Source organism: Mustela putorius, unplaced genomic scaffold (assembly GCF_011764305.1).
Source record: "Mustela putorius furo isolate JIRA1106 unplaced genomic scaffold, ASM1176430v1.1 tig00003834_pilon_pilon_pilon, whole genome shotgun sequence".
Taxonomy (NCBI): Eukaryota; Metazoa; Chordata; class Mammalia; order Carnivora; family Mustelidae; genus Mustela; species Mustela putorius.
Window position 1 is genome coordinate 86927889 of NW_025421987.1, and position 26356 is coordinate 86954244.

The window sequence follows — 26356 nt, forward strand, 5'->3', positions numbered from 1 at the left end:
GGTGAGTAAGGAAGGCTGTAACTGACAAACAGGATTTTCACCAGGCGCGTTCCCAGCTGGCCTCTCGGGTATCCCAACCACAGCTACCCAGAAGAATAACCCAGGACCAATGCTTTTCCTAGGGATCCAAGCTCAGACACAGGATAGAGGCAGAGAGACCTTTGCCGGCAAACCAAGCAGGCAGGAGGCCTTGTTCCTTGGCGTTCTGCAAACCCAGTGTGAAGAATGTGCTCCTGAGATAAGCTGTGGGACCCAGAGCATAGGCCCTGGACAGACTTACATCAACTACTACTGCTTGGCACACAGTAGTCTTATCACCTTGAGAGAAGTCACTTTGCTTCCCCGAGTCTTATTATTATTATTATTATTATTTTTGAAGTTGGGCAACATGCACAGCATGGGGCTTGAATCCATGACCCTGAGCTGAGTCAAGAGTCAGATGCCCAACTGACTGAGCCATTCAGGTGCATCCTCCCCCACCCCCTATTATCTGGCAAATGGAGATATAATAACTCACTGGCAGGCTTATGGTTTAGAAGTGAACCAATCAGGAGCCCTGCCCAGAAAGCCCTCAAGGACTAGTAGAAGTTATTGTGATTTTATGTTCCTTGGGAAGGGGTATCTCCAGAATATCCTGTCTTTGCGACACGGTAAGTGAGCGGCCCTCTGCAGGTGGTCATTAGTGTGACCCAGAACAGGTGGTGCAGGAGGGGAAAAAAAGAGGGAAAAGAGGAGAGGGATGGTGGGGGAGGGGTGGGTAGGAAAAGAGGGAGGAGAAGATCAGGGAAGAATAAAATGCTGAGAAGAAAAGCAGGCATAGCAGGATGGCCAGATACTGTGACCTTGAGCTTTTAGGATGACTGCCCTTCCTGGCAAATGTAGCATCCCTATTCCTACTTCTTTAAATCTGAAGCAGGATGGAGGGTCAGCATTTTATTTGGAAAAGGGTTCCTTTAGTTCTTTTCCTTTCCCTGAATTCCTGCATACATGTGTGTGTGAGTGTGTGTGTGAGTGTGTGTGTGTGAGAGAGAGAGAGAGAGAGAGAGAGATACAATTCCACGGTGATCCATTGTTCCTGGGCTGAGCAACGAGAGTCAAGGAGGATCTGGAGATATTTCAGGCATGGTTTTGACACCCTGGTCTAGCTAGGCACCTCCTTTTAGGGACGTTTCCTTTGTGCCCTGCTGTGATCATACTGGCTTGCAGGTTTCTTCTACTCCCCATGTAAAGCCCCATAAGAGAGGGTATTGAGTGGTCTCTGCTCTTGATAATCCCAGATGACAACAGGTAGGAAGGAGAAACAGCCCAGAACCTCTGCATTCTGAAGAGGAGAGGCTGTAGGGTTGGAGGGAAAGGGAATGTGTTGATCTAGAAGGTTTGGAGCTGGGATTTTTGTCTCTGCTCTGGCTGTCCAGTTGAGTAACCTCGGGCAAGTCATGTTCTTCCTCAAGGCCTCCATTCTCCCTGACTTGGGTGGGGGCAGTCTAACCTTCGAGTCTATTTGAGTTGCTCCTACAGAAGTAGAGACTGGATTGCCTGACTGTCTGGGTCAAGTGAAGAGTGGCAGCAACCCCTACCATTCCTTACACTGTGCAGAAGACAGAACATTCTATGCAACCCTACACTGAGGCAAGAGAAAGAGCAAGGGTGGGTTCCTCACAGCCATTGTTGTTGGCTCCCGAAAGCCTGCTGTTTGGTGAGGTGGGGAGGAAAGAGTGGGGCCTCCATTCTGTGTGACTTTCTCTTCCTGGGTTGGGCAGGGCTCTGATGAAAGCTCTGTCTTTTGTGGAAGGGGGGCTTCTAATCCCCTCTATGCCCAAGGGTCGGGTGTTTGAGGAGGAGAGATGCAGTGTGCTGGGGAAGTCGTGTGGCAGGAAATTTCTCAGGAAGAAATGGCCTCCTGGAAATGGCTCTGAAGTGAGGGCCTGACATCATCATTATTCCTCCAAGAAAAACCAAGAGTGAGAATGTCTTAGAAGGCCTGGGAGGCAGTGGAGATACGGGGAATCTTGACCGCATGGTCCCAGTGAAGAAATGAAGAGAATGACAAATAGCGAGCACAGACTCTGGGCCAGGCCTAAAGCTTTACAAAGGTTATTGCTTTTAGCCCTCATGACAACTCTGTTAGGTGGAAACTATTATCTTGACATTAAAAAACAAACAAAAGAAAACAAACAAACAAAAACCCCCCAAAATTCTTGAGGCTCAGAGGGCTTGAGGAGTTCTGCCTAATGGCACAAAGCTGGCAGGTGGGATAGCTGGAATTCAAACCAAGGCTTGTCTGACTCCAAAAATAAACTAGGAATAAAAAACTCAAGGCAGAGACAAAATACCTAGGAGTGATAGGATGTCCAATGGCCAGGAAATGAGCATGGAGGGGCTGAACCTCTCCTGGGTTCCTCTCAGGGAACACTTCTTGGCTACATGATCTTATTAAATGGAATGCTGACTTTCTCGGCTAGAATGTGAAATGCTATTGTTGGTATTTTGCCGGTATATTAGCTGGCTTTATTTTGCTCACTGAGCTTGAGAAGCTTTGGTTCCAGGTACGGTGTATATAATAGAATAAATCAATTAGTGGTGAGATTTTCCAGCTCAACTCAAACCTGATTCTCAGGCATGACACATATAATAAGGTACATTGCAGACATCTACACCCACCAAGCTAATCACAGCTCGGAGAGATGTGCACACCACCCACCTGCCCCAGAAAGGCAAAAGTAGAGAGTTGCGATCAGGAAGGGACGGTTTCGGCTGTTGGGTCAGGATTGGCCAGAGATGGGGGGGGGGGGCACGGTACTGCGGTGCACATGGAGGGAACGCCATGTTTGCAATACCAGGACTTGGCCCTAGTCCCAGATCTACCCATTAGTGTGGCCTCGGACAGGTCAATTAACCTCCCTGAGCCTCGTTTTTCTAATTATAAAGTGTTTCTCAAGGGTGCTGCAGGGGATTAAAATGAGATGATGAGTATAAAGTATTTCTAGCATCTAGTGCTAAATTCAAGGAGATGCGTAACCGGTATTGGACGAAGTGGCCTGAAAATGGGAAGAGGAGGGTGCAGGCGGCACACTGGAGGCGGAAAAGACCCAGGTTCCGGTGTAAGGCGTCCGCTCTTCGAACAAGGGAGCCTTGCGGTGGGTGTGGGGGCAGACAGGAGGGCGGAGCATGTGGGTAGAAGCTGGGATGCTGTTGGGTGGTTTGTGGGGGAGGGCAGAACCACCCACTGGGCAGCATCCCCTTTCCTCTGCCCTCCACTGCCTGCTGGCTTTTGTTCTCCGTTGTCGCCTGCTGCCCTTCCCTTTCCCTGTCCTCTAACCCAAACCGCACACTCGTCTCCCATCTTATTGCTCTGGGCTTGAACACCTTCACCTTTTCCTCTCTTCCTATTATTAGAGGATCATGGACAAAGCCCATGGCGCAGGACTCATAGATCTCTACCTTTCCAGCCTTTCTTTCCGTCAGCTCTGCATGCTGGTGCTCTAACCAATGCTCCCCTTCTCTCACTCACTGTCTTTTCAAATTCTTGCCAGCTTCACTTGTCAGCACATACATATTCTGTATCTCGCTCACTCATTCATTCATTCATTCATTCATTCAGACATCAAATACTTCCTGGTCACCTCCTGGGTGCAGGGCATAGTACTGGCAGCCAGGGATCAAGTTCTTAAGGAAAGCCCTCCTTGTCTTGCTCCCCACACTCTTAACGATACTCTGCTTCTGCCACTCTGTGGTGCTCATCTATGGTACCGGCATTAACAGAACTGCTCTCCATGTATTTCCTATAGGTAGACTGTGAGCTCCTGGAGCCCCCACACTCTTGCTTGTGTCCTCCACAGCACCTGGAGCCCTACAGGTCCTTGAAGGCAGGTTTGAATCCATGCTCTGTCCCGTCCTGTGGGCCACGGGACCCTATTAACCTCAGAGTCCTCAGCCATAAAGTGGATTAAATGCAGAACATTTCCAACTTAACAATTGTTTGACTTTATGGTGATGCAAAAGTAATATACTCAGTAGAAGCCATACTTCACATTTTGAATTTTGGTCTTTTCCCAGGTCAGGGATACACGGTACCATACTGTGTCATGCTGCTGGGCAGGGACAGCACAGCACAGCTCCCAGTCAGCCATGTGATCAAGGGGCAGATGACTGCTATGCAGACAGCCATTCTGGTTTTTCAGTTTCAGCACAGGATTCACTATATTACATGAGCTATTTAACACTTTATTGTAAAATAGGCTTTGTGTTAGAGGATTTTCCCCCAATTGTATGGTAACATATGTGTTCTGCACGCATTTAAGGTAGGTTATGCTAAGCTACAATATTCGGTAGGTTAAGCATAGTAAATACACTTTCAACTTACTGTATTTTCATGGTGTTAGTGAAGTAACCCCATTGTAAGTCAAGGAATATTGGTAGTTAAATATGCAACAGGCTTGGCCCATAAGCAAGTGCTCAGTAAAAAACAGCCCAATATGTATTAATTGATTAGTTAAGAACATGAAACACTTCTTACGCAAATTAGGAGCAGATGAAGAACACCAGTGTCCAGGCCACGTGGAGTGGAGTGGCCTGCCTGGATTTTGCTGTGGATTGAGTCTTAGCAGACGTCTGATATCGAATGACTAAGAAGCTGCTACAGAGAAATAGGGACTGGTGCGTGGGCCAAGGGAGGGCAAGCCAAGGGGGAGAAATCTAACAGGTCTAGACCTGCCAAAGAGCTACCCCAGAAGTTTCTTCTGCATGTGAAAAATGAAGGGCTCATTAGCTCTGGTTTCTATTTTGAGCAGCGAACTTCTTAAGGCAGGAATTAAGTTGAAGTTTAACTCCAGCCTGAAGCTGGGTGAGCAAGTCTGCCCCTGCCAATGCTGGGCCGCCTCCAGCGGCACAATTCTAGCTTGCCAGCCCCTCCCAGGTCTTGGTCAGGGATGAGCTGGGGGAAGAGGAGGAGACACAGCTGGAGTCAGAGCCCTCTAGATTCAGAAGTCAGCCAAGGAAGGATGAGGGACTACTTTACTTGAATTTCCGGTGAACTTAGTTGGGTCAGGGCCAGCCAGAAAGGAGGAGACTGGGGCGGGTACTCTGGCATGTGCAGAAAGAATTCTATGTTGAAATACTAGGACTTGGGCTCTAGTCCCATACCCACCAATTTGTATGACCACGGGCAGGTCCACAAATCTCCCTGGGTCTCATTTTTCTAATCTATGAAGTTTCTTCTTGGCATTCTTAGGGGGAGTGACCAGGCTCACCAGTTTCCTGCTTCTCAAACTCCAGTACACATAGGATCCCCCCGGGGGGTCTCGTGAAAATGTAGATCCGGCTTCACCAGGCCTGCCTGAGGACTCAAGGATCTGCATTGCTGACATAGTCAGGGGATGCCCTTGTTGGTTGTGGACCGCATGTGGTCTGGAGCAGAAATGGGCAAACCACAGCTCGAGGGCCAAATCCAGCCTGCTGTTTGTTTGTGTCAACAAAGTTGTGTTGCAACACAGCTGAGCCCATTCATTTGTATATTATCTATGGGTGCTTTCACACTAAGTGGATGGAGTGAGGTAGCTGCATCAGAGACTGTACGGCCCACAAAGCCTAATTATTTTAGTAGTTACTCTGTGACCCTTTACAGGAAAATTTGGCCAATGCTTGCTCTTGGTTACCAAGAACTGGCCCATGTGAGCCAAGAAACCTGCCCTTCAGTCCAGGTCGGGCCAAGGGCAAGCCACTTCACCTTGCTCTCACTTTCCTTATCTAGAGGACAGAGTGATCTCTGAATTTCTAAGAGACTTGTGATTCTGGGATTTCAGTGCTACGTAGGAAAAGTCATAGTATCTATGGAAACAGACTTCTGAGAACCAGATTTGGCCTTGATTTGGAAGATGCAAAATTCCTACCTGGCCTAACCTGTAGATCGAGCAGGCAGCTCTGACCGGTGCTCCTAGAGCCACACCTAATGTAGGGTCAGCTGGGAACAGATATGGCTTTGGAGAGGGAAGAGTGTGGATTGGGAAGTGGACCTCCTGGCCTCTGGTAGAGGCCGATGCTGGCACAGGGGGCCCTGGGATGTTGTGCCCCAACATTACACTTACAAATTCCACTTTGCTGGGAGATAACTCAAACACAGCTTCCTAACTCACCGCGCCAGGTGCCCCTGACCTTGGGTGATTTTGGTCAGCCAATATAAATATTAGCCCTTTCCAGGTCTCAGGGACTGTGCCGGACACAAGGATATAGAAAGAACGATGACATCTGGAGCTGAGGAGCCCATAGCTGGGTGGGGGACCCAAGGTAAGGAAATAATTGTGGGAGACTTCCACAAGCTAGATGTAAAGGAAAAAGTATGACTCTGGGTCTCTAGTGTGGGCCATAGGTGATGCCATTAACAAGGCAAGGAGCAGGGACGGAGAGGGGGTAGGCTGTATAAAGAGGCTGTCCCCTCTTTTGGGACATGATGATTCTAATGTGGGCACCCAAAGGACTGAAAGTCAATGCTGTGATTTTTTGTGAAAAGCAACACACTGTCTCTCTGCAGGCCCGCAATGGTTAAGAGGAACAACGTGTATGTTGCCATGGTTCCTCCTTCAGTCCCAGTGCACACCCAAGTACCCCCAGGCTCTTTAGGGATCCCTTGCCTTCCTCCTCCTCAGGCCCCAGGAGAGACCTTGGCCAGGAGAGAACTCTGTGGAACGCATACTTGATGTAAATTTCAACTTTCTCTCAATTCCCATGAGCAGTAAATAGCTGACTACTGTTCATTATGACTGGCTTTCTGGCCAGCTCCCCACCAAATGGGAAAATTGGGAACCTACAACTCTGGACAGCTCCTCAACCCAATGGGCCACCTTCTGTTATGGTTTCATGGAAGTGGAAAGAAAGCCCTGAGAAAGAAGGAACTCACAAGCTCACAATTATTTTTTGGCTCGTCTGAGCTCCAACTTCTCAGCCGGGAATGTGAGCCTGAGATGACTGGATGGCAGCCCATTCTCTTGCTTTGACATCTAGAGTATGGTCCATACAATCTGTGAAAATCCACATGGGCACAGTACAGAGACAGACAGAACCACGTGTGCCCTTGAAGTAGTGGAGTCAGCTGAAGAGGCAAGTTATCCCCTTCCCAAGCAAGACATCTGCACTGGGGCTGATATAGGACTCTGTTTGCTAGCAGGGTACCTGTGTGATGCCTGGTTGGTGGGTTGGAGTGTGAGTCTAGGCATTCTTTTTTTTTTTTTTTTTTAAAGATTTTATTTATTTATTTGACAGAGAGAGATCACAAGCAGGCAGAGAGGCAGGCAGAGAGAGAGGAGGAAGCAGGCTCCCTGCTGAGCAGAGAGCCCGATGCGGGGCTCGATCTCAGGACCCTGAGATCATGACCTGAGCCGAAGGCAGCGGCTTAACCCACTGAGCCACCCAGGCGCCACCGAGTCTAGGCATTCTATGAGCCCCACACTGGCTGGCTGGCCTCGCTGGGGGCTCCTTCTTTGCTGCTTATCACAGATCCTAATTGTATGCCTATCTGTTGGATTAATTTATTGAAGCCTGGTTCCCATGCTCCCTGATGGCTCCCTCATGGTCTCTCTTCCTGTCTTCATTTGCCAGGTATTAAAAAATTATTACCAATGAAAGTCTGGGGAGATTTTGTCCTTTCTGCTTAGAACCTCATATAGGACATCCTGTTGACAGTTCAATTGGGATTGACTAAGAAATCACTGAGAAAAGAGTTGCTTTAATAGCAGACAGACAGAAGGGCTTAGGTGTGGATGACACAGTCTCAAGGCTATTGTTGTTTTAAGGCTGAAGGCTGGATTGTGACAGATATGGGGTTCCGTGAAGAATGTGAGAAAAAGTGTAGGAAGTCCCTGCATTTACACCTCGGGTGGGGCTAGGGAGAGACGATGGCAGAACTTCTCAGGGCTTCACTCCCCAGCCTTGCAGGGACTGGTTTGGCTTTGTGTCATGCCCTTGGAGCTTCACGTGGATTCAACATTGGCATCCTTACCCTTTATCTTGTTTCATTGGAAACTCAGCTTAGGGGTAACTCCCAATTGGAAGCAATAGCCAAACCAACTTAAGCAGAGTGCCAAAAAATAGAGATACAGGTTTTCAGAGCCACAGGTAATTTAAAAATAATCTAGACCAAATTTCTGAAGTAGAGCTTAAAAGAACGAAACACTAAATCCAGCCCCTTTTGGGGCACCTGGGTGGCTCAGTGGGTTAAAGCCTCTGCCTTCCGCTCAGATCATGATGCCAGAATCCTGGGATGGAGCGCCACATCGGGCTCCCTGCTCAGCAGGAAGACTACTTCTCCCTCTCTCTCTGCTCCTCTCTCCCATTTGTGTTCTCTCTCTCTAAAAAAAATAAAATCTAAAAAAAAAAAAAAAAAAAAATCTGGCCCCTTTCTTATCATACACTATCACTCTCCATTTATCACTTAATAATAATTCAGATTACTATTGATTAAACAGTCCCCATGTTCCACCCACTCTACTAAATGCCCTACATGGATGATCTCATTTAACCATCAAAACAGGGCGCCTGGGTGGCTCAGTGGGTTAAGCCGCTGCCTTCGGCTCAGGTCATGATCTCAGGGTCCTGGGATCGAGTCCCGCATCGGGCTCTCTGCTCAGCGGGGAGCCTGCTTCCTCCTCTCTCTCTCTCTGCCTGCCTCTCTGCCTACTTGTGATCTCTCTCTGTCAAATAAATAAATACAATCTTAAAAAAAAAACAAACCATCAAAACAATGCTCAGTGAGAGAGACCATAATTGTTTCCATTTCCTACGGGTTGAAATGGAGGCTTGGGAAGGTTTCATGACTTAACCAACGTCACATGGCTGGTGGTGGGAAGGCCTGGGTCTTTCAGCTTCTGGCTCAGTGTTTCGCCCCTTATCCTATATTGATTCTAAGTCCTCAAGATAGATTTGAATTACTTATTTGCAGATAGCTGGCATGTTTTACTTATCAGTCGAATCTAATGGTATCACGAGGTTGAAAATCTCAGCCTCATAAACACTCACATATAACTCTTTAAAATACATTTTTTTTTTTTCTTTCAAGATTTTCCACTGAATGCCTGTTCCTGCCCAGCTCCAGAATCTACTGCCCACTGTGCTGGAAGACCAAAGGCAAGATTCTCTCCCCTTCTCATTCCCTCCAAAAAACATTTCTGTAGACAACATGAGCCAGGTGGGAAGGATGTTAAGCTTTGAGGGGGATACACAGATGAGGACCCCATGCTTCCTATTTTCCAGGTCCTAGCTGAAGAAAGAAGTGACAAGGATACACACACCCATGCAACAGGACCAACCCGTAATCAATGTACTGTCAAGACAGCAAAGTCAAGTGCTCTAGTAAGACAAGGGCTGGATTCACTCCCAGAGGTGCCACCAGAGGCTCCAGAAAGGAGAAAGCCCTTGACCTAGACCTTAAAGGAGGAGTAGAACTTCTGCATGTCTATTTGGAGCCTTTCCTTAGCTTGGTATATAAACATTTCCTGTTTTCTGAGAGTCTGGCTTGTGCAATACATGCAGTAGGATTTTCAAATTAATTTTCTGGTTGGACACTAGACACTAGGGGCTAGCTAGGAATCATGGACTTGGTTCTGATGCTACCACTGGATGTAAATTGTGTAAGAGGGCCCCCTTCTCTGGGCCTCTGTTTTTCCTCAGCTATGAAGTAGGGATGTGGAAAGGAGTGGGTATAACCTTGCTCCTGGGTTTCTGGTTAGGTCACATGAAACTAACAGAGGCAAAATTATTTGTAAGCCAAAATGAAATGCAAATATAAGAGACTATCCATTGCTATTCTTACTAGTATCATTAAAAAAAAAAAAAAAAAAAAAAAAAAAAAAAAAAAAAAAAAACAAGAACCAATGCCCATGCACTGCTCGTTATCCAACAACCTTGTTTTGACTAATTACCTATCAGGCACTGGGAATACAAAGATGACTAAACCCCAGCCTCCATGCTTGGAACACGAAAGGTTTAGGAAAGGACATGTCGGGACAATTGATGGTGTAAGTTTAATGTGCTAGGACAAAGGCAGGGGCTGGACTTCTGCAGGAGTTCTGCTCCCTTCTATTATTAGTTCAGGTAGATGGCAATGCTAAAGTTAAGAACTTCAAAATCAGAAATCCAACTGGTATGCTCCAGAATAAACTAGGATAAAAGGTGAGAGGAAATATTTTTTTTTTAAGTTTGAGCTTATGCTATGTTCCAGGCACTTACACATCCATCATCTTCATAAGTTAGATATTATTATGCCCATTTTACAGTTGAGGAAGCTGAGACTCTCAGGAAGTCGAGTTTATAAATCTGGAAGGTGTAAAGCCTAAATGTAAATCCAAGTCATTCAGTTGCAAGTGTGGTGCTTTTCCCAGCACTCTTGCATTCTAACTAGGCAGTGTTTGTATAGAACTCACTCCATGCTCATTTTGAACGACCAAATTTCTTAGATTGCTTTTCTAAGTAGAAAGACTGATCTGTGATGAGGAGGCTTGACAGTAACCCCTTCTAGTGTCATTTCCTCTTAAACTGCCTGAGCGAAATCACTTCCCTCCCACTATTCCCTCCTGACTTCTTCCTCACCTCTAATCCTAATGAAACCGCCAAGGAGTAAAGAATCCCAGCACATGAAGAGCCTGTTGAGAAGACATTCCTGCCTTCTCAGCAGCTGGCCTAAAAACTGTGAAACAAAACACACTGAAAGATAGAGGGAGCGTGTGATATGATTTAGCTCAAGGAGCCCACCTAGACGGAAAACTGGCCATGCCTTAATTTTGTAGATCTGCAAGGAAGCTATGATCTATAGAAGCCTGTGTGATTGTCACACTTGCATATTTTACAGATAATGAAAACTGAAACCCAGCAGGGTGAAAGACTTGCCCAACATCACACACTAGCAAGAAAGAGAGCATCACTGGAACCCAGGTCTCCTGACTCCCAGGCCAACCTCTTCTACTAAAATAGGTTGTCTCTTTAGCTTTCCCCCATTAACATCTCAACTTAAATGAGATCATGGCCCTTTCAGAAGAAAACTCAATGCTGCTGTCTCTGTAAAGCCCAGAAGCCAGGCCCCTCTTGGGCCTCTGCTCTGATCAGCTCATGTCCTCATCTAAAGAACAGGAAGTAGCTTCGTTTTTAGCTCCGAAAGCACATTCTGGGGGTGGGAAAGGGGGATTTGGGGAAGAGAGTTCCTGTAGATGATGGGTAGGAGTGATCAGCAGACACATTACTCTTGCTGGAAGAGGAAGATACATGGGCCGATATGTAAGGAGAAGATAAGTCCTTGAGTCCTAACCAGAACATCTTTAGCAAGAGCTTTCCCATACGCTGGGCAGGGGTAGGGGAAGGAATCTACCCTGATCCTGTTCTGCTGGAACTGAATGTCAGGGTGGAGGTTGGGGTAGGAGCACCAGGGTGGGAAAATTTGTACAAAGTTTCTATAACCTCCAATGCTTCCCCCACCCTCTGCTAGCAACCACAACTTCCCTTGCCAAGGAAGGAAGGAGGAACACATTAATCAGTTCAATAATTTACACAAATTGAAAACTTTACTGTGTGAAACAAAGGGGACTTAAAAGGGCAACAGAGAAATAAAAATTCCTGAGTCCTCTCTTAAAGGCCGGAGGTGTGGAGATGACCCCCTTAATGACCTTGACTTGGAATAGAACGATCTGACTGTGCAACAGATGGGTCTGAAATAAGCAAGTAACCCCTCCCTTTGGTGGTCAGCCAAGCTTTGTCTCCTTCTGTGGTAGGATCACATCCAGTCTTAGTACTTGTCAACCAGGGACATCAAAGAACAGAGATCCAGATCCACACATACTTTTTCTGTGTTAGTGGTTCTCAGACCTGGCAGCCTATCAGAGTTGTCTGGGGATCTCATTACAAATTTAGGAACCAACCCAGTGATTATTAGGTTGATCTGGGGTAGGGCCTAGGAATCTTCATTTTCAATAAGCAGGACTGGTGTAAGAACCAATGATCTGGCTCAACCCCATTCATTCAGTTATCAAAAGTTTACACGAGATCCTGGTTTTACAACAAAGAAAACTGAGATGTCAAAAATAGGTTAGAGCCTATACTTGGACCCAAACCCAGTCTCTTGCCTCTTGACGTGGTATCTTTGCCAATACCCTCATACTCATACATGGCTTTCCTCCCTCAGCTCACCAGTCTGTTACGAACCCCTGAGGATCAGTGGGGGCCATTCACCCAAACCATGGAGAAATCAGAGCTGCACAGGTACTCTGATTGACTTCCCATTTGGTTCACTGATGGAAGTGGCTTGGTAAGGTGTAGGGGTGAACGTGTGGATTGAGAGGGGAAGGTTCAGCTGATGGCCTCTAAGGCATACTTCCCAGTTGTTCCAGTCAGAAAGTAGTCAGTTCCTAGAAGCAACCTGCTGTGTTAGAGGAGACATGGTAACAGAGGCGGGATGAGGGGGGAGTAACAGAAGATGAAGTCACTAAGGTAACCTGAGGCCAGACCATCTAGGGCACTCTGGGCCACATACGGATCTTTGGCTTTTACTCCAACCCACCCACTGTAGGATTTTGAGCCAGAGAGTAGCATAATCTGACGTATTTTCGCAGGGGTTCTCCGATGCAGTGCTAAGGACAGACTCTACAGGGCAGGAATAGAAGCACGGAAACCAGTTAGGACGATTTGTAGGAATCCAAGGAACAGAAGAAGGTGGCTCAGATCAAGGTGGCAGAAATGCAGGGGTGAGAAGTGACTGGATCCTGGATGTTTTTTAAAAGTAGAGCTAGCAGATTTTCTGATGGGTGGGATGGGAGGTGTGAGATAAAAAGGAGTCAAGGATGGTGCCAAGTGTTTTGGCTTGAGCAACGGGCAGGCTGGAGTTAACATCAACCGAAATGGAGAAGGCTATGGGTGGGGAAGGTCTGTGGGAGGGACATCAGGAGTTCGGTTTTGGGCATGCTGAGTCACTAACGCTCACGTGGTTTTTAAATAAAGTCTCACGCCTGGATGAGGTCATCAAGAGTGAGGACAGACAGAAAAGAGAATTGAGGCCCTTGCCTCCAGCACTAAAAGATGATAGAGATGGGGAATCAGTGAAAGAGACTAGAAAGGGGTAACCAGTGCAGGAGCAGGAAAACAGGAACCTGTGGAATCCTAGTATCTGCAGGAACAGGGACTGGATCAAACACCGCTGCTGAGAGGAGGAAGATCAAGTGTGAGAAGTGACTGCTGGATTTAGTTATGGAAGGGCACTGGTGACCTTGAGAGCAGCGCTTGACTCCTGACCTCAGAGTTCAGTCTGACTGCTGATTGTCATTTAGGGCTTCCTTATTGTTAATTTTCTCCTCTCAGTCGGACAGTAAACATTGCAACAAAAGGGATGATGAAATGGCATATTCCCAGAGCAATGGGTCCTTGTTGGGTTGTAGGATGTTCTAGAGCCTGCTGTAGGCCCTGATACAGTTTGCTAACACACCCATCTGAATGTCTCCCTCTCACTAGGGCGCCAACCCAGAGCAATTTTCCCCATGCCTTGCTTACCTTGCACGCAGAATTTCAGTTCCTTGGGGTCAGTGACAACTTTTCTGCTTTCCCGGATCACAGCCCGGTTCTTCTTGGTTTCTCCCCAGAGATTGGTGCCCCCGTACATGCTGGGAATGTTGAGAATGGCAATGCCTTCAAGAAAGATGTTGCTCAGGTCCACCCCAACCCCGTCACACTGAGGGGCAGAGAGAAAAGATCATTGGTTAGTGTTCTCAGTGTATCCCAACCCAAGACGCTATATGTGTGTGTGGCAGGAGTTCTCGTGAAGGGTGTGTGATGGGCCCTCGGCCAGCTGCCTGCCTCTGTTAGATGCTCAACCTGGGGCAAAGTGACCGAGGCCTAATGCCTTGGCCCCTGCAATAGGTTGGGGAGATACAATCCTGCTCAGCTTTGAGGATCGAAGTACAAGGCTTCAGAGATCCTCTACAGATCTACAAGGGCTCAGGGATCGTTCTCGAGAAAACTGCAAACATGTTCTCTGATCCAACCTCATTATCGTCAATTCTGTTCCTGACTAACCCATGTGAAGATATGGTGGGACGCTGAGCCCTGAACCTAACACATAGTAGATTCTGAACAAAGGACAAATAAGTTTCACTTTACCCCCTCTTATCCTATCCCTCCTGTGATAAGGACAACACGGGAAGACTTGGAAGGCTTTCAGATACAGCACAGGGAACGGAGTCAAAGGTATTGTCATAGCGTTATACGGTGACAGATGGGAGCTACACTTGGGGTGAGCCCAGCATAAGCTATATAGTTGCTAAATCATGATATTGTGCCCCTAAAATGAAAGTAATATTGTGTGTCAAGCATACTTCAATGACAAAAAAGATTTGGAAGGCTTTCAGAATTTGCCTGTCTCTCGTATCTGCATTTTAAGTGCAATTTTGGCCCTTATGCCTGCTGACCTTGCAGTTTCCTTATCCTCTCTCAACCACCCGCATCCTCGGTCAGGTAACAAAAGGCCAGAAGGCCTGAATGTGCCTGTCTCAAATATGCCTACTTTTGGCATACTCTTTACCAATGCAGCAAGAAATGAATTAGTTCTGATCATGGTTCTGCACAACTGTAGGTAGTTTTCTTCATTTACACAAGGGAACAACCCACCCAGAGGGGGGAGTTAAGTTACTCAGCGTTGTACAGCTGACACATAAAAGAGAAAGAACTCAAAGTTAGGGACTTTGACTGTAAAGCCCAAGGTCTTTATCGTGGTTCTTGAGAGGCAGAAAAATGAAAAGCATGTAACAAAAATCTACCGTCTTCGGGGTTACCTACAAACCCAAACGTCCAGAGATTTCTCAACAGAGGAGGAACAGGAAGGAAGGGCTTGTTGCCATTCAGATTTGCTCAGCTCCTGATTTCTTCAAAGCTCTTCGTTTATGGTACCTTATCATCCCCATGGCTTGTCCCCCGACTACAAAATAGAATGGAGTGAGTTTCTCTTATGACTGGAAACTCATTTCTTCACTGGGAAGTTCTGATTATTTGAAAGCTTGTCTCTTTATGTTGAACCAGATCCTCTTTCTTCCTGCTTCTACCTATTGGTCCTCGTTTCCCTTCTGAAGCCAGACAGGATGACCCTCCTTCCTCCTCCATGGGGACAGCCCACCGGCAACATGATGACCATCGTCACTATCACTGTTCACAAGTATTAAGCATTGCCACCTGCCTGGTAAGATTTTGGACACAGCTCATTCAGTACCTTCCTAATAATCTTGCAAGTCAGTTACTGTGACTATCTCCTCTTCGTAATGGGGAAACTGAGACACACGATTGGTTAAACAATTTTCCCCAAATCACACAACCTATACATGGAAGTACACAGACTTGATGGCAGGCAGTCAGAGCCTAAGTCCTAACGGCCCCTTCATCTCTCCTCCCTCTCTCACTGCCATTTTGGTTGTGCCTCCTCTGGGTTGAACATGGTCAGCTCTCTCATTTGCTCCTGTGGGACCTGATTTTCAGATTTCCTTGTCCTGGCTGCCCTGTTCTGCAAAGACTACTGTTGGTTAGTCTCCCATTCTCTTAAGTTCTTCAGCACTGCCCCAGAATCTGATGGTGGCCAAGGCAGGAGCACATCCTGGGGCTGGGATTCTCTCATACTGTCATTCCTCCAGAAATGAGATAACGTGGCAAGCCCATGGAAGTATACAACACATGTCCCCCGTTACCATTATCTTTATTGTTAAATATGAGCACAGTGGCACCAGCTCTTTTGTTAGCAGCTAGATGACAGCTGGATCGCTTCAGCTTGAATGGGTGGTCATCACAGACACCCGAACCCTCCGCCCATTATGTCCTTCTCAGCCTGCTCTTCCCTATTGTGAACTTGTGTGGGTATTTTTTTTTTTTTAATAATGTAGACATAGGGCTTTACATTTATGTCAATCAGTTTCATCTGGTTTCTAGCCCAAGTCTCCTCCTCCATCTAGTTCCTTCATTCTATGACCCCTCGCCATAGCTGTGCTATCATTTGTGGACTAAATCATTAATGCACGTATATGAAGGGCAAAAACAGGGACCGAGCCCTCTCCTTGATCAGTCTAACAAAGCAGACGCTGTACAATACCCAGCCCTCGTGGGGTGGGGAGGGTGTATCCTCTGGATTGAACTGTCTCTCAGTCTCCTTTTCATTACAGTGTGGAATCATGGAAATTAAAAATGAGAGTGCCTTAAAAGAACCTGCCCCAACTTTCATAAACGAGGCCCAGAAGGGTTTAGAAACTTGCCTGTGGTCACTCAACTTACTAATGGTGGAACCAGACTAGTTTCCACGTCTCCAGACCTCAATCCTGTGTTCTCTCCTTTAAAACACAAGATTGTGCTGTGACCAAACGGCATTTTTCTAAATGACTACCCTACCCTTTCTGTCGGAAAAGAAATAAGAGAACTCAGAGTAATATCACTATTATCTGTGTGCAAAGGGCAAATACTTGGTTAATAATTTACTTCAGAAACCTGCCAGGGATTAGGATGTCTCCTTTTCTAATTTTTTGAAAACTGGGGCATTTATCCATTTGTCTCTCATTGGCTGAATCCCACTTTGTTTTCTAGATTTGTCAAAGCGGTCCAGGAAAGACATCTGTAGGCTTGTCCAGCAACTTGGATTCTAATGGGTGTGTTTTCCAAGGCCAGTTAATTTTCTACTGATCTGCCCTGGGGTCTGGTACCCACCTTCAGCATCTGTTCTTCCTTTTTTTTTTTTTTTTTTGGTTAAGGTTACTCTCTCTGGAACGGATCATTCTTTTGGAGATCAGAGTCCTAATGAGCTATTCTTCCCGTGTTCTCTTTCGCTTCATTGTCGCACACTCTGTTTGCCATCTAGCATCAGGTCTGTGTTGCGCTTGTGCATTTACACTCGCTTGCATGGTCATACCCTGCTTTTGCACGAACATGTATGGTCTCCTGAATGCATGGGCCCGACCCAGAGCTCCTCACCGCAGTCGGGATGGTTTTCATAACTCTTTTCCTTTTTCTTCCCAATGGAACTAATCAATTGTTAACAATTTATTTCAGAGTATCTTCCATCCTTCCTATCCTTTATACAGAAATTCTTATTTAAGGATTTAGGCTAGAATCCCAGTGGGTCAGACGTTTTTCCAAACTCTCTGAAATTAGCTTGGCTCAACTCTGCGTCAAGCACAGCTGTCCTTTACCCTTATCACCTCTGAGACAAAACAGTCACTTTCGCTCTGGGTTTTGTTACTTCCACAGCATCTCAATTTATTTACCGGGGGTCAAAATGCCCCTTCTGCTTCTAGAGGTAACAATAATAACAGAACGAGAGGCTCTTGCTTGGCAAGAGCTTCTTCGGGCAATGTGCTGGTCCTTCCCCTGCTCTCTCTCTTGGGATCTTCATGGCACCACTGCTGCCCCCAGACTACAGGGTGTCACGGGGGTAAGGTGCCTGCTCGAATCTACAGAACTTGCCCCTCTACAAGCTGACAGAGCAAGGACACAAACCCAGGCAGGCAGACACCAGGTCTTACTCTGGAGATGAAAGAGTCAATGAGGCAATTCGGAACTTTTGCTGATGCTAGACTTATAGCAAAATTAAACTCCAGCTGTTGTCTGAATAATTGAAATCTTCCCACCACTACTCAGTCTTGCAGAGTACTTAGAGCAGTGCCTGGCACATCAATGTTGGATAATAGTATTAGATCTTGCCTTGTTGCCAACTTTGTTGAAAAAAAAAAAGTATACCACTAGCACAGCACAGCTCTTGGCACACTGTAATCCACAAAGTTACCTTTCTTCCCTGTTGCCATTGTAAGTGTACCCTGTCCCCTCCCTCTCCACTCATAACTAGCTAGGAATGTTAGCTATTAACTCCGTCAGTTGTTAACCTCTCTCTTGAAGAGCAAACAGTCTTCCTTTGCTTTCTGACGGATTGTCCCCTTCTCCCATTATGTCTTGTGCCATAGGCAGACTGGGAGAAACAGAAGAGATGTGAGAGCCTGGAGACTCTTGGACACTAGATGCCATCACTTTTGCAATGTACCTACTTGAAAACCGAGAGACAATGCAGTCTCAGAAAGAGGGTGCTTGGGCCCGAAGACAAAGAGATAAGGGTTTAAATCCTGCCTCAGAGCTCCTTAACCTCTTGGAACTTTAGTTTAGCATCTGTAAAATGGGGGTGGGGTGTTGGAATGACTTCTACTGTTTGATTGGTCTCTGGAAAGCAGTAGCACTCCATAACTGTTTGCATTGTTTTTATAGTTAATAATAATATTAGCTGTGCCACGAGGCATAGTTCAGACTCAAAGCGGTCCCACTACCTGAGACCTTGCGGGAAGAATTTTAATGGCCTCTTTGCCCCAGCCATGGTTTTGAAAGCCTGGCCAGCCCATCCCTGCAGGCCCATTCTCCAGGGTCCTTGGCCTAGACGTTACACTGATTTCTTTCAGAACCCCAACCCTGCTTAGATCTTGGTTAGGTGGAAAGCTGCCATGCTGCACTTGGGAAAGTGGAGCCTAGCGTCTTACACCGTCTGCTTAAATAGAACATCGGCCCCAGGGCTGCTCCCGGGTGGGTTTCTGAGCTAAATCCTCCACCTAGTTCCATGACGTCATCCGGCCCCCTCCCCCTGCTCCGGCTGGAGGTGGGGTGGGGGAGGGGGCTCCAGGGGAGAGTGCAAGGAGAGCGGACGGTCCCGAGCGCACTATTAGCCGTCCCTAACCTAGGACTGGGCTAGCAGGCCCCCTTCCAAGCTGAGGCTGCGCTGAACCCAGGTTTTTATAGCCTGTTGTGCGGCCCAAACAGAGAACTCCTGTCCCCGGCGGCGAGCGCGCACATGCCCGAAGTCGTGCTCGCAGTCACACTGGGACGACCGGCCGCCAGGGTCCGAGGCTGCGCTGCTGGCGCGGGGCGGGGCGCTCCGGGTCCAGCTCGGCCCCTGCGCCCTTGGAAGGCGTTCAGGAATCTGCCAGAGCACCGGCCGGGAGCGGCCCGCGCCCGTCTCCTCCCAAGCCACGATGCGCCTGCCCGCAGCTGTCCGCCACGTCCACCACGGCCCCCCTTGCAACACAGTGCCCTTAGTTTTAGTTTTTTTTTTGTGAGCTGGGGACGGTTGGTTCGTCTGGCGGAAGGCTAGTGAGTAAGCAAGCAGAGACTGGGTTAGGGAACCGGAGCGCCTTTCCGTGCAAATGCAAAGCACTGGGAATACATACCTCCTTCCCCTCCCCCCACCCCCACCGGCCCTCTCCTCTCCTCTGGCCTTCAGCTTTTGGATCCCTAAAATTCCCGTTACTCTGGGCACAACCAGGACCCGCGAGAGCGTAGGAAATGCGGGAGGCGTTGATGCTTCTCTGCTCCGGCTGCAGGCTTTTCCGCGCCCCAGTGCCTGCCGGCCTCGGTGACCTGAAAAAGGCGGCGGATCTGAACCTCCTCCCCGCTGAGCGAGGCCGCCTCCTTTCCAGCCCCGTCGGTCCTATTTCTGAAGGTCCTCTGAGAAGGAGATCCCATAATTTACTTGATGACCTGTTTCAGTTTTTAGCAACTAGGAAATTCTCCCTTCTTCTAACCTCGATTCACGGGGCCACGGATTACGTTGATTTTCTCTGGTTTAGAACGCAGATTGTTTTGTTTCATCCTCTTGCGGTTGGGACTGTGTCTGTCTGCTCTTTGGAATGACCCCTCCCGGGCCAGATCGGAGGTGTAACCCAGGCCTCAAAGGCTCTGGGGCATTTGTTCCCCCTTCGGCTTGACATTTTCTTTCTTGGGTTCCCTGCACTGCTTTATCTAGATTTGTCTGCCCCATCTTTGATGATTCTTTCTTCTTTCTTTCTTTCCTTTTTTTTTTTTGAATTTTTATTATGGGTATTTCTGAGTACATACGAAATTAGAACAATAAATCCCATGTATCCCACATCTCAGCTTAAGCAATCAGCAACTCACAGTTAAATCTAGTTTTAGCTGTATCTCAGTTTGTTTCCCCATGTCCATACTGAATTATTTTATAGGGAGTGTCTGGGTGGTTCAGTTGGTTAAGTGGCTGCCTCCTGGTCAGGTCATGATCCTAGGGTCCTGGATCAAGTCCCTGCATGGGGCTCCCTGCTCAGCAGGAAGTCGGCTAGTCCCTCTTCCCCTCCCCCTCTGCTTGTGCACGCCCTCTCTCAAATAAATAAATAAAATCTTTATTTATTTTTTCAAAAGATTTTATTTATTTGACACACAGAGAGAGAAATCATAAGTAGGCAGAGAGGCAAGCAGAGAAGGGGGGCGCGGAGCAGGGGGAAGCAGGCTCTCCGCTGAGCAGAGAGCCTGATGCAGACCTCGATTCCAGTACGGAAGATCATGACCGGAGCTGAAGGCAGAGGTTTAACCCACTGAGCCACCCAGGCGCCCCCAAAATCTTTATTAACAAAAAGTTCCTGATATTCTCTCATTTCATCTACAAATACTTCTGTATGTATCTTTAGATGACAAGTCTTTAAAAAAAGAATTACCCAATATTATCACTCTTAAAAGGTAACAATTCCTTAATATCAATAAATACCCAGTAATTGTTCAAATTTCCTTGATAATCTCACTGTTAAAAATAATTGGTTTGTTTGAAAGGTCTACGGATGTATTTGATATGTTTCTTAGGTTTCTTTTTTTGAAATAAAAAAAAATTATTTATTTGAGAGAGAGACAGTGAGCGAGGGAGCTAGAGAGAGCATAAGCAGGGGGAGCAGCAGAGGGAGACAGAGAAGCAAACTCCCTGCTGGGCGAGGAGCCCCATGCTGGACTTGATCCCAGGACCCTGAGATGATGATCTGAGCCGAAAGCAGACACTTCACTGAGCCACCCAGGTGCCCCTCTTAGGTTTCTTTTGATCTATAAATTCCTTGTTCTTTTTCCCTTATAGTTTAACATTTATTGAAAGAAATGGGTCAACTGGGCATACAAATCACTTCAGGATTATTAAAATGCAGATTGGGATTCAGGTCAACTGGGCATACAAATCACTTCAGGATTATTAAAATGCAGATTGGGATTCAGGAGATCTAAAGTAGGGCCTGAGACTCTGCATTTAAAATTTCTACGTGCTCCCCAGTGATCCTGAGTGCTGTGTGTGATGGACCACACTAGAAGTAAAGCCGTAGCTTCCCAGATTCTGGATTTTGCTGATTCTGTATCTGAGGTGTCTTTTATTTATGTTTATTTTTATTTTTTTATTATGTTCAGTTAGCCACAGTATGGTATATAACTGGTTTTGATGAGGTATCTTTTAAACAGATTCCCAGTCCATCTCCTGTATGTTCACTAAGATGGTACTTACAGATCTAGAGGCTTGATCAGATTCAGGGTTGACATTTTTAATCAAATTTGATCACTTAATTCATTTAACTTCTAAAAATTTGAGTATAGTTGACACTTGGGTTGACTTTTTGGCAAGATTACGTTATCAGAGGGGGTGTGTATTTCCTAGTGCATGTCATTAGGTGGTTATAGCTTATCTCATTTTGTTGTTGGTGTTATGTTCAGATTGATTAGTGGGTTCCAGTGTGGTCAGTTTGAATCTTCCATTTCTAGAGATTTTAAATAGTGGATGCTGATCATTGTCTAGACCCATTATTATAGTCCCTTACTGGAAGGACACCCTTGAGGACACCTTAGTACTCTTTCTGTGCCTTTCTTTGGAATATCTACAAATGTCATTTTTCTCTATGAGTTCTTCCCTGTCCACTCTCCAAGAGGGCTCTCTCTCTTCTCTGTGTCTGTGTTCTCATGGAATCAAGTTTTAAAAGCCATTCAGTCCAATCACTTCATTTTATAGATGGGAAAACGGAAGTTAAATTGGAATGGTCCAATGTCACAGAACTAATCAGAATCAGCCGGCCTGAAATTAGACTTTTGGTCATTTGGATTGGCAACCAAGAGGTCATGAGTGATTTTGTAAAGAAGATTTTTCGCAGCTGGATAAAGGCATAAGCATGGAATCTTAGAACGGTGAAGCCAGATGGAATATTAGATTTGGTAATCTCTAATTATCAGAATGAGAACAATGAGACCTAGAGCTGGTAAGTGGCCCTCCTAGATTACACAGCTAATTCTTGGATGATCTAGGGCTTAGCAAGGACTGACTGCATGGTGAATAGGGGTAGTAGTGAGGGAAGAGTCAGAACAGCCATGTGTTTTGGGGGTACATGAGGCTGGAGAAAGAAGATTAGATCTAAAGGGTAGTACGATCTAAAGGGTAGATTAGATCTAAAAGATTAGATCTAAAACTAGGTAGATTTTCCTAGTACGACTGAGGAAAAGGGTTTCCATGGGAGGTTTGAGGCAGAGAAAGTACTCAATGAATACATATTGGATAAATGCACAGAGGGAGGAGGACATTGAGGATACCTAGAATGCAAGTAGATTGGAATGAAAGAGAAGATGCTGAAGACCGTGGTGGACATTGGTCTGGGGTTGATACTAGAGACCTTTCCTACCCTGGTGAGTGAGAACTGGGGTGTCTTTGGAAGAGTGAAGTAAGGAAGTACTGGGTGATGTCTAGGGAAAATAGTATCTCAGTTACACTAGGAAAGAAGAGAGAGGGCTGAGGAAGAGGCAGACGATATCCAGATGTGCTTGAATAAGGGTTCTGATGGGGTGAATAGGGGGTGGACATGAAGAGAGGTGGGCCTCACTTGATGCTTGGGCTCTATGTCAGGGCCTTAGATATACGCTCAAGGGCAGAGGAATGGCTGACATAAAGACCTAGGATTCCCCACCGCCCCCCAACCCTTCTGAGAGAACAGGATACTGATAGGCATTAGGAAAAGGGAAAGCATCTGTACCATCCTCTAGAGTCCCAGGGTCCTGTAGGGCCTAGGAGAGCATGGGTGGTAGTGTTCATTCATAGTGGCCACATTTCTGCTTTGGTCGGTGGGGAGGGTGCTCTCTCTGTGAACTGGCCTGGCAGGCTGGAATGTAACTTAGATTATGGGGAAGGAAGGCTGGGCACTGGTTCAGGGTATCCTTTGATTTAGAAAGAGGAGAGTAGCTGAGGAAGAGGGTGAGCTGGGCCCTAGCAAAAGTCAGTCATGATACCCCAAACTGGTCTGTATACAGGCCACAGAGTTGGGCCTACTTGCTATTATTTCTTTTTCACTCCCTAAATTGCCAATCACCCTTTTTATACCTATTAGAATCCTACCCTTCCAGCTCAAAAGCTATCTCCTCAATAAGGCTTTTCCCAACAATCTACGTAGAAACCGATCTTTTCCTTTTCTGAATTTTCATTGCCTTGTTTCTCTCTCCAGTACAGAATGTATGTTTTGTTATGTATTATTCGCCCGTTCCGAGGAAACTTTAAGTTCCCAGAGGACAGGGACCACATGTTACATGGCTCTGTGTATTTCAGTGTACCTGGAATGTCTTCCCCACCTCAGATGTCCAATATCACTACTGGGAAGGAAGGAAGGAAGGAGGGAGGAAGGAAAGAGAGAGAGAGAGAAGGAGGGAGGGAGGCAGGGAGGTGAAATCAAGGTGTTCTTTAAAGAAAACTGACAAAGTTTCTTTCCTTCTAGGTGCATTCCCACAGCTTCCAAGAAGGAATATATTGGCCAAATAAAGTGCCCTAAATGTCCAGGTTAGGGAGAGATAAGGAAGGTGAATCCAAGTCTGCAAGAAGTAGTCCTCTGATCACAACTAAGGGAAATCCATAGCTGAACAGCTTGTAACAAGACTAGGGCACATGGGGCAAGAGACAGAAGACAAAAGCATTTACTCATCTATCAAGAGTGATGAAAATCTACTTACTTTGGGCTAGACCCTGGGGATAGAGCAAAATGGGACACAGTCCTTGTCTTCAAGGCGCTCACAGCAGGTCAGTGCTAGAAGCAATGGTGTGCTACGAAGTGCTTAGCAGCAGGATCTCAGGGGTGGGGCGGGACGTGGGGGGGGCCCAGCAGCAGCTCTGATTGTGGTGGTCTATAGTATAAATACTCCCAGTACGGCCAATCTCAATCTACCAACATTCACCATCACTCAAAGTGGGGCGGGAAGTGAGGCACCAGCAAGCAAGCAGGCTCCAGCGGGTCACGGAGGAGGAAGTGGCTATCTGCATATCTGTAGGGCCTGTTGCCAGAGACAAGTATTGGGAATACAAGAAAAGCGGACAGGACAAACAATGACCGTCTGTTTTCCCTAGAGAATAACAAAAGAGATAATCTGATCTGTATCCTGGGGGAAGAGGAGGATAAATTGAGTGGTGTTGAGGAGTGATGATAGCATTATTGGAAAGATAGTACTATCTACACTTAAAAAAAAAAAAAGGCCTGGCAAGTAGGTAAATCTTAGGAGACATGGCTTTCCCTGTAGCCGGAGGGGCAGTTTTAGGTCATTTTAGGAGCTGATGTCTGGCATGGGCAGTTAGATACTAATGCCAACGAATGTTGTATGATGATATTAACATAGATCATTTATTGAGTAACTATTGTGAACCAGGCATACTTCGTATTATTTTATGTCTAAGCCTTACCACTCTGCACTGTTGGTATTTGTAGCCTCACTTTTACGGATGAGGAAACATCGCCTCAGTGAACAAAGGAAGGATCCTTCTTTTCCCAATTTATGCGGGTTCGTGGTAGGCTTCAAGAACCTGAAGTTTTCCTGCATGAGATGCAAACAGTGAGCTCAAGAAGACAGTCTAACTTACACAGCACGTACCTGACGCCTGATCATTTTGTCCTTTGTTATCTACAAAACCACTTTTTGAGTATTCTTGAAAGAGATTGAGTATGCTCCAAGAGATTGGAGTCATCATTTCAAGGAGGTTGCTGGAAAAAATGGAGTCTATCGAGAGAAGAGTTGTCAGGAGAGTCACAGGTCTGTACATCGAGTCACACGAGGAACTGAGGATAGTTAGCTCAGTGAAGATAGTAGGAGATGCTGTGGAAGAGAGATCTTCAGTGCTATGAAGGGCAGTCACACGAGGAGCAAGAAGGCATGTTCTGTGGGCCTCAGAGAGTGGAAATCAGCCCACTGCATGTAGACAGATGGGGATCTCAGTCACGCATCCCACAGACATGGACTGTGCACCTACTTTGTTTCAGGCATTGTTTTAAGTGCTGACAGGGGAAGGACGTGGTGAGGAACAGGACACACATCCTTGTTCAACATCCAGGAGAACTTTCGAAAAGTCAGAGCTGTCCAGCCATGGAATGGGATTCTGGAAAAGTAGTGAGCTTGCTCTTCTTGGAGAATCCACGAAGAGGCTGGATATGCACTTATCAGAATGTGCCAGAACGAATCTTTTTGTTGAATGGCAAATGGGACTGATTCCCCTTCCAGTTCAGAGATTCAGTGTCTGGTTCAGCTTTGCTTTGCTGGGCTGGACTGCAATACTGAAAATGTGTCATCCGGACCCCCCACCCCCAACCCCACCGGCTTTGCCCACCCAGCTGCAGGCTCTGCGTTCTCTGACAGGGAGGTGCGATGGGCCAGAAAGACTGGAAAGTGGCCACCATCTGTGACAGGGATGACGGAGTTTTGGCGGGTTTGTGTGGGCTCAAGGAATGCAGCATTGAAGCCATGTACACAACCTGCTTAGGAACATCCCATGGGCAGAAAATGTTTTCTTCCTCTTCAGCCTTCCTCTGTTGCCATGCCAGGCGGGCACAATGGTGCCTTTGAGAGGGGCAGCTGGAAGGGGGTATTGGCAGGGAGGCTGGAAGTAGAACATTGCAGCTGGGGGGGGGTGCAAATTCATTTCCAGGAGCAAGCCTGCACTGAGTGCCAGTTTCCAAAACAAAACTGCTGTTTCTCAGAGCTCATGGTGGTGGGTTGCCTCAGAGTTGGAGAGAAGGCAAAGCCATTTCCTATACACTGCTCCACCCTCCCCAAGTTCAAAAAAACCCAACCCAAACACAAAACTGGTGTACTGAGGTATTCTAGCTCTGGATGCAGATGAACAGGTTTTGCTGTCTGTCTGGGTCACTCAGGCCAGTGTGGCGTGGATAGCGCTTTACTGAAAGGTCCAGCTTTTTGGCAGACGGAGCAGGGCTGATGGCCATGGGGACAAGCAGGGCCCAGGGGTAGGTAAGCTTTTGAGCCATAAGAGAGGGCACAGAATGGAGACCCCTTCTTCTGCCTTACAGAGTCACTTTCTTTGACCCCACAGCCGCCTGGGACCCTTGCTGTCACATGGGCTCGGCCCACTCGCTGTCTTAACTCTCTCTGGTGGGAAAGAAGTGGGAGAACTCTGGCATTTCCTGCCCTGGGTTGACAGTTGTCCCAGACCCTCTGCTACTTTCAGAGGTCCTAGCAACAGCTCAGGGATGGGTGTGGGAGGACTTCCCACTTAAGGCAGTTAGAAGGCACAAGTGCCCGCTGTAAGCTCAGCCACCTTCCCCTTTGT

The 26356-nt window shown here is 46.9% G+C and overlaps 1 protein-coding gene across 5 annotated transcripts in view; it reads right to left on the reverse strand.

The window, feature by feature from the left end:
* The window catches only part of DGKG (diacylglycerol kinase gamma), a 209871-nt gene that overhangs the window by 34844 nt on the left and 148671 nt on the right, over positions 1 to 26356 (reverse strand). For all 5 annotated transcript variants that reach the window (XM_004745198.3, XM_013052598.2, XM_004745197.3 and 2 more), the window contains one exon: positions 13516 to 13693. In XM_004745198.3, the coding sequence (XP_004745255.1) occupies positions 13516 to 13693 (178 nt within the window). The remainder of the gene's footprint in view (positions 1 to 13515; positions 13694 to 26356) is intronic.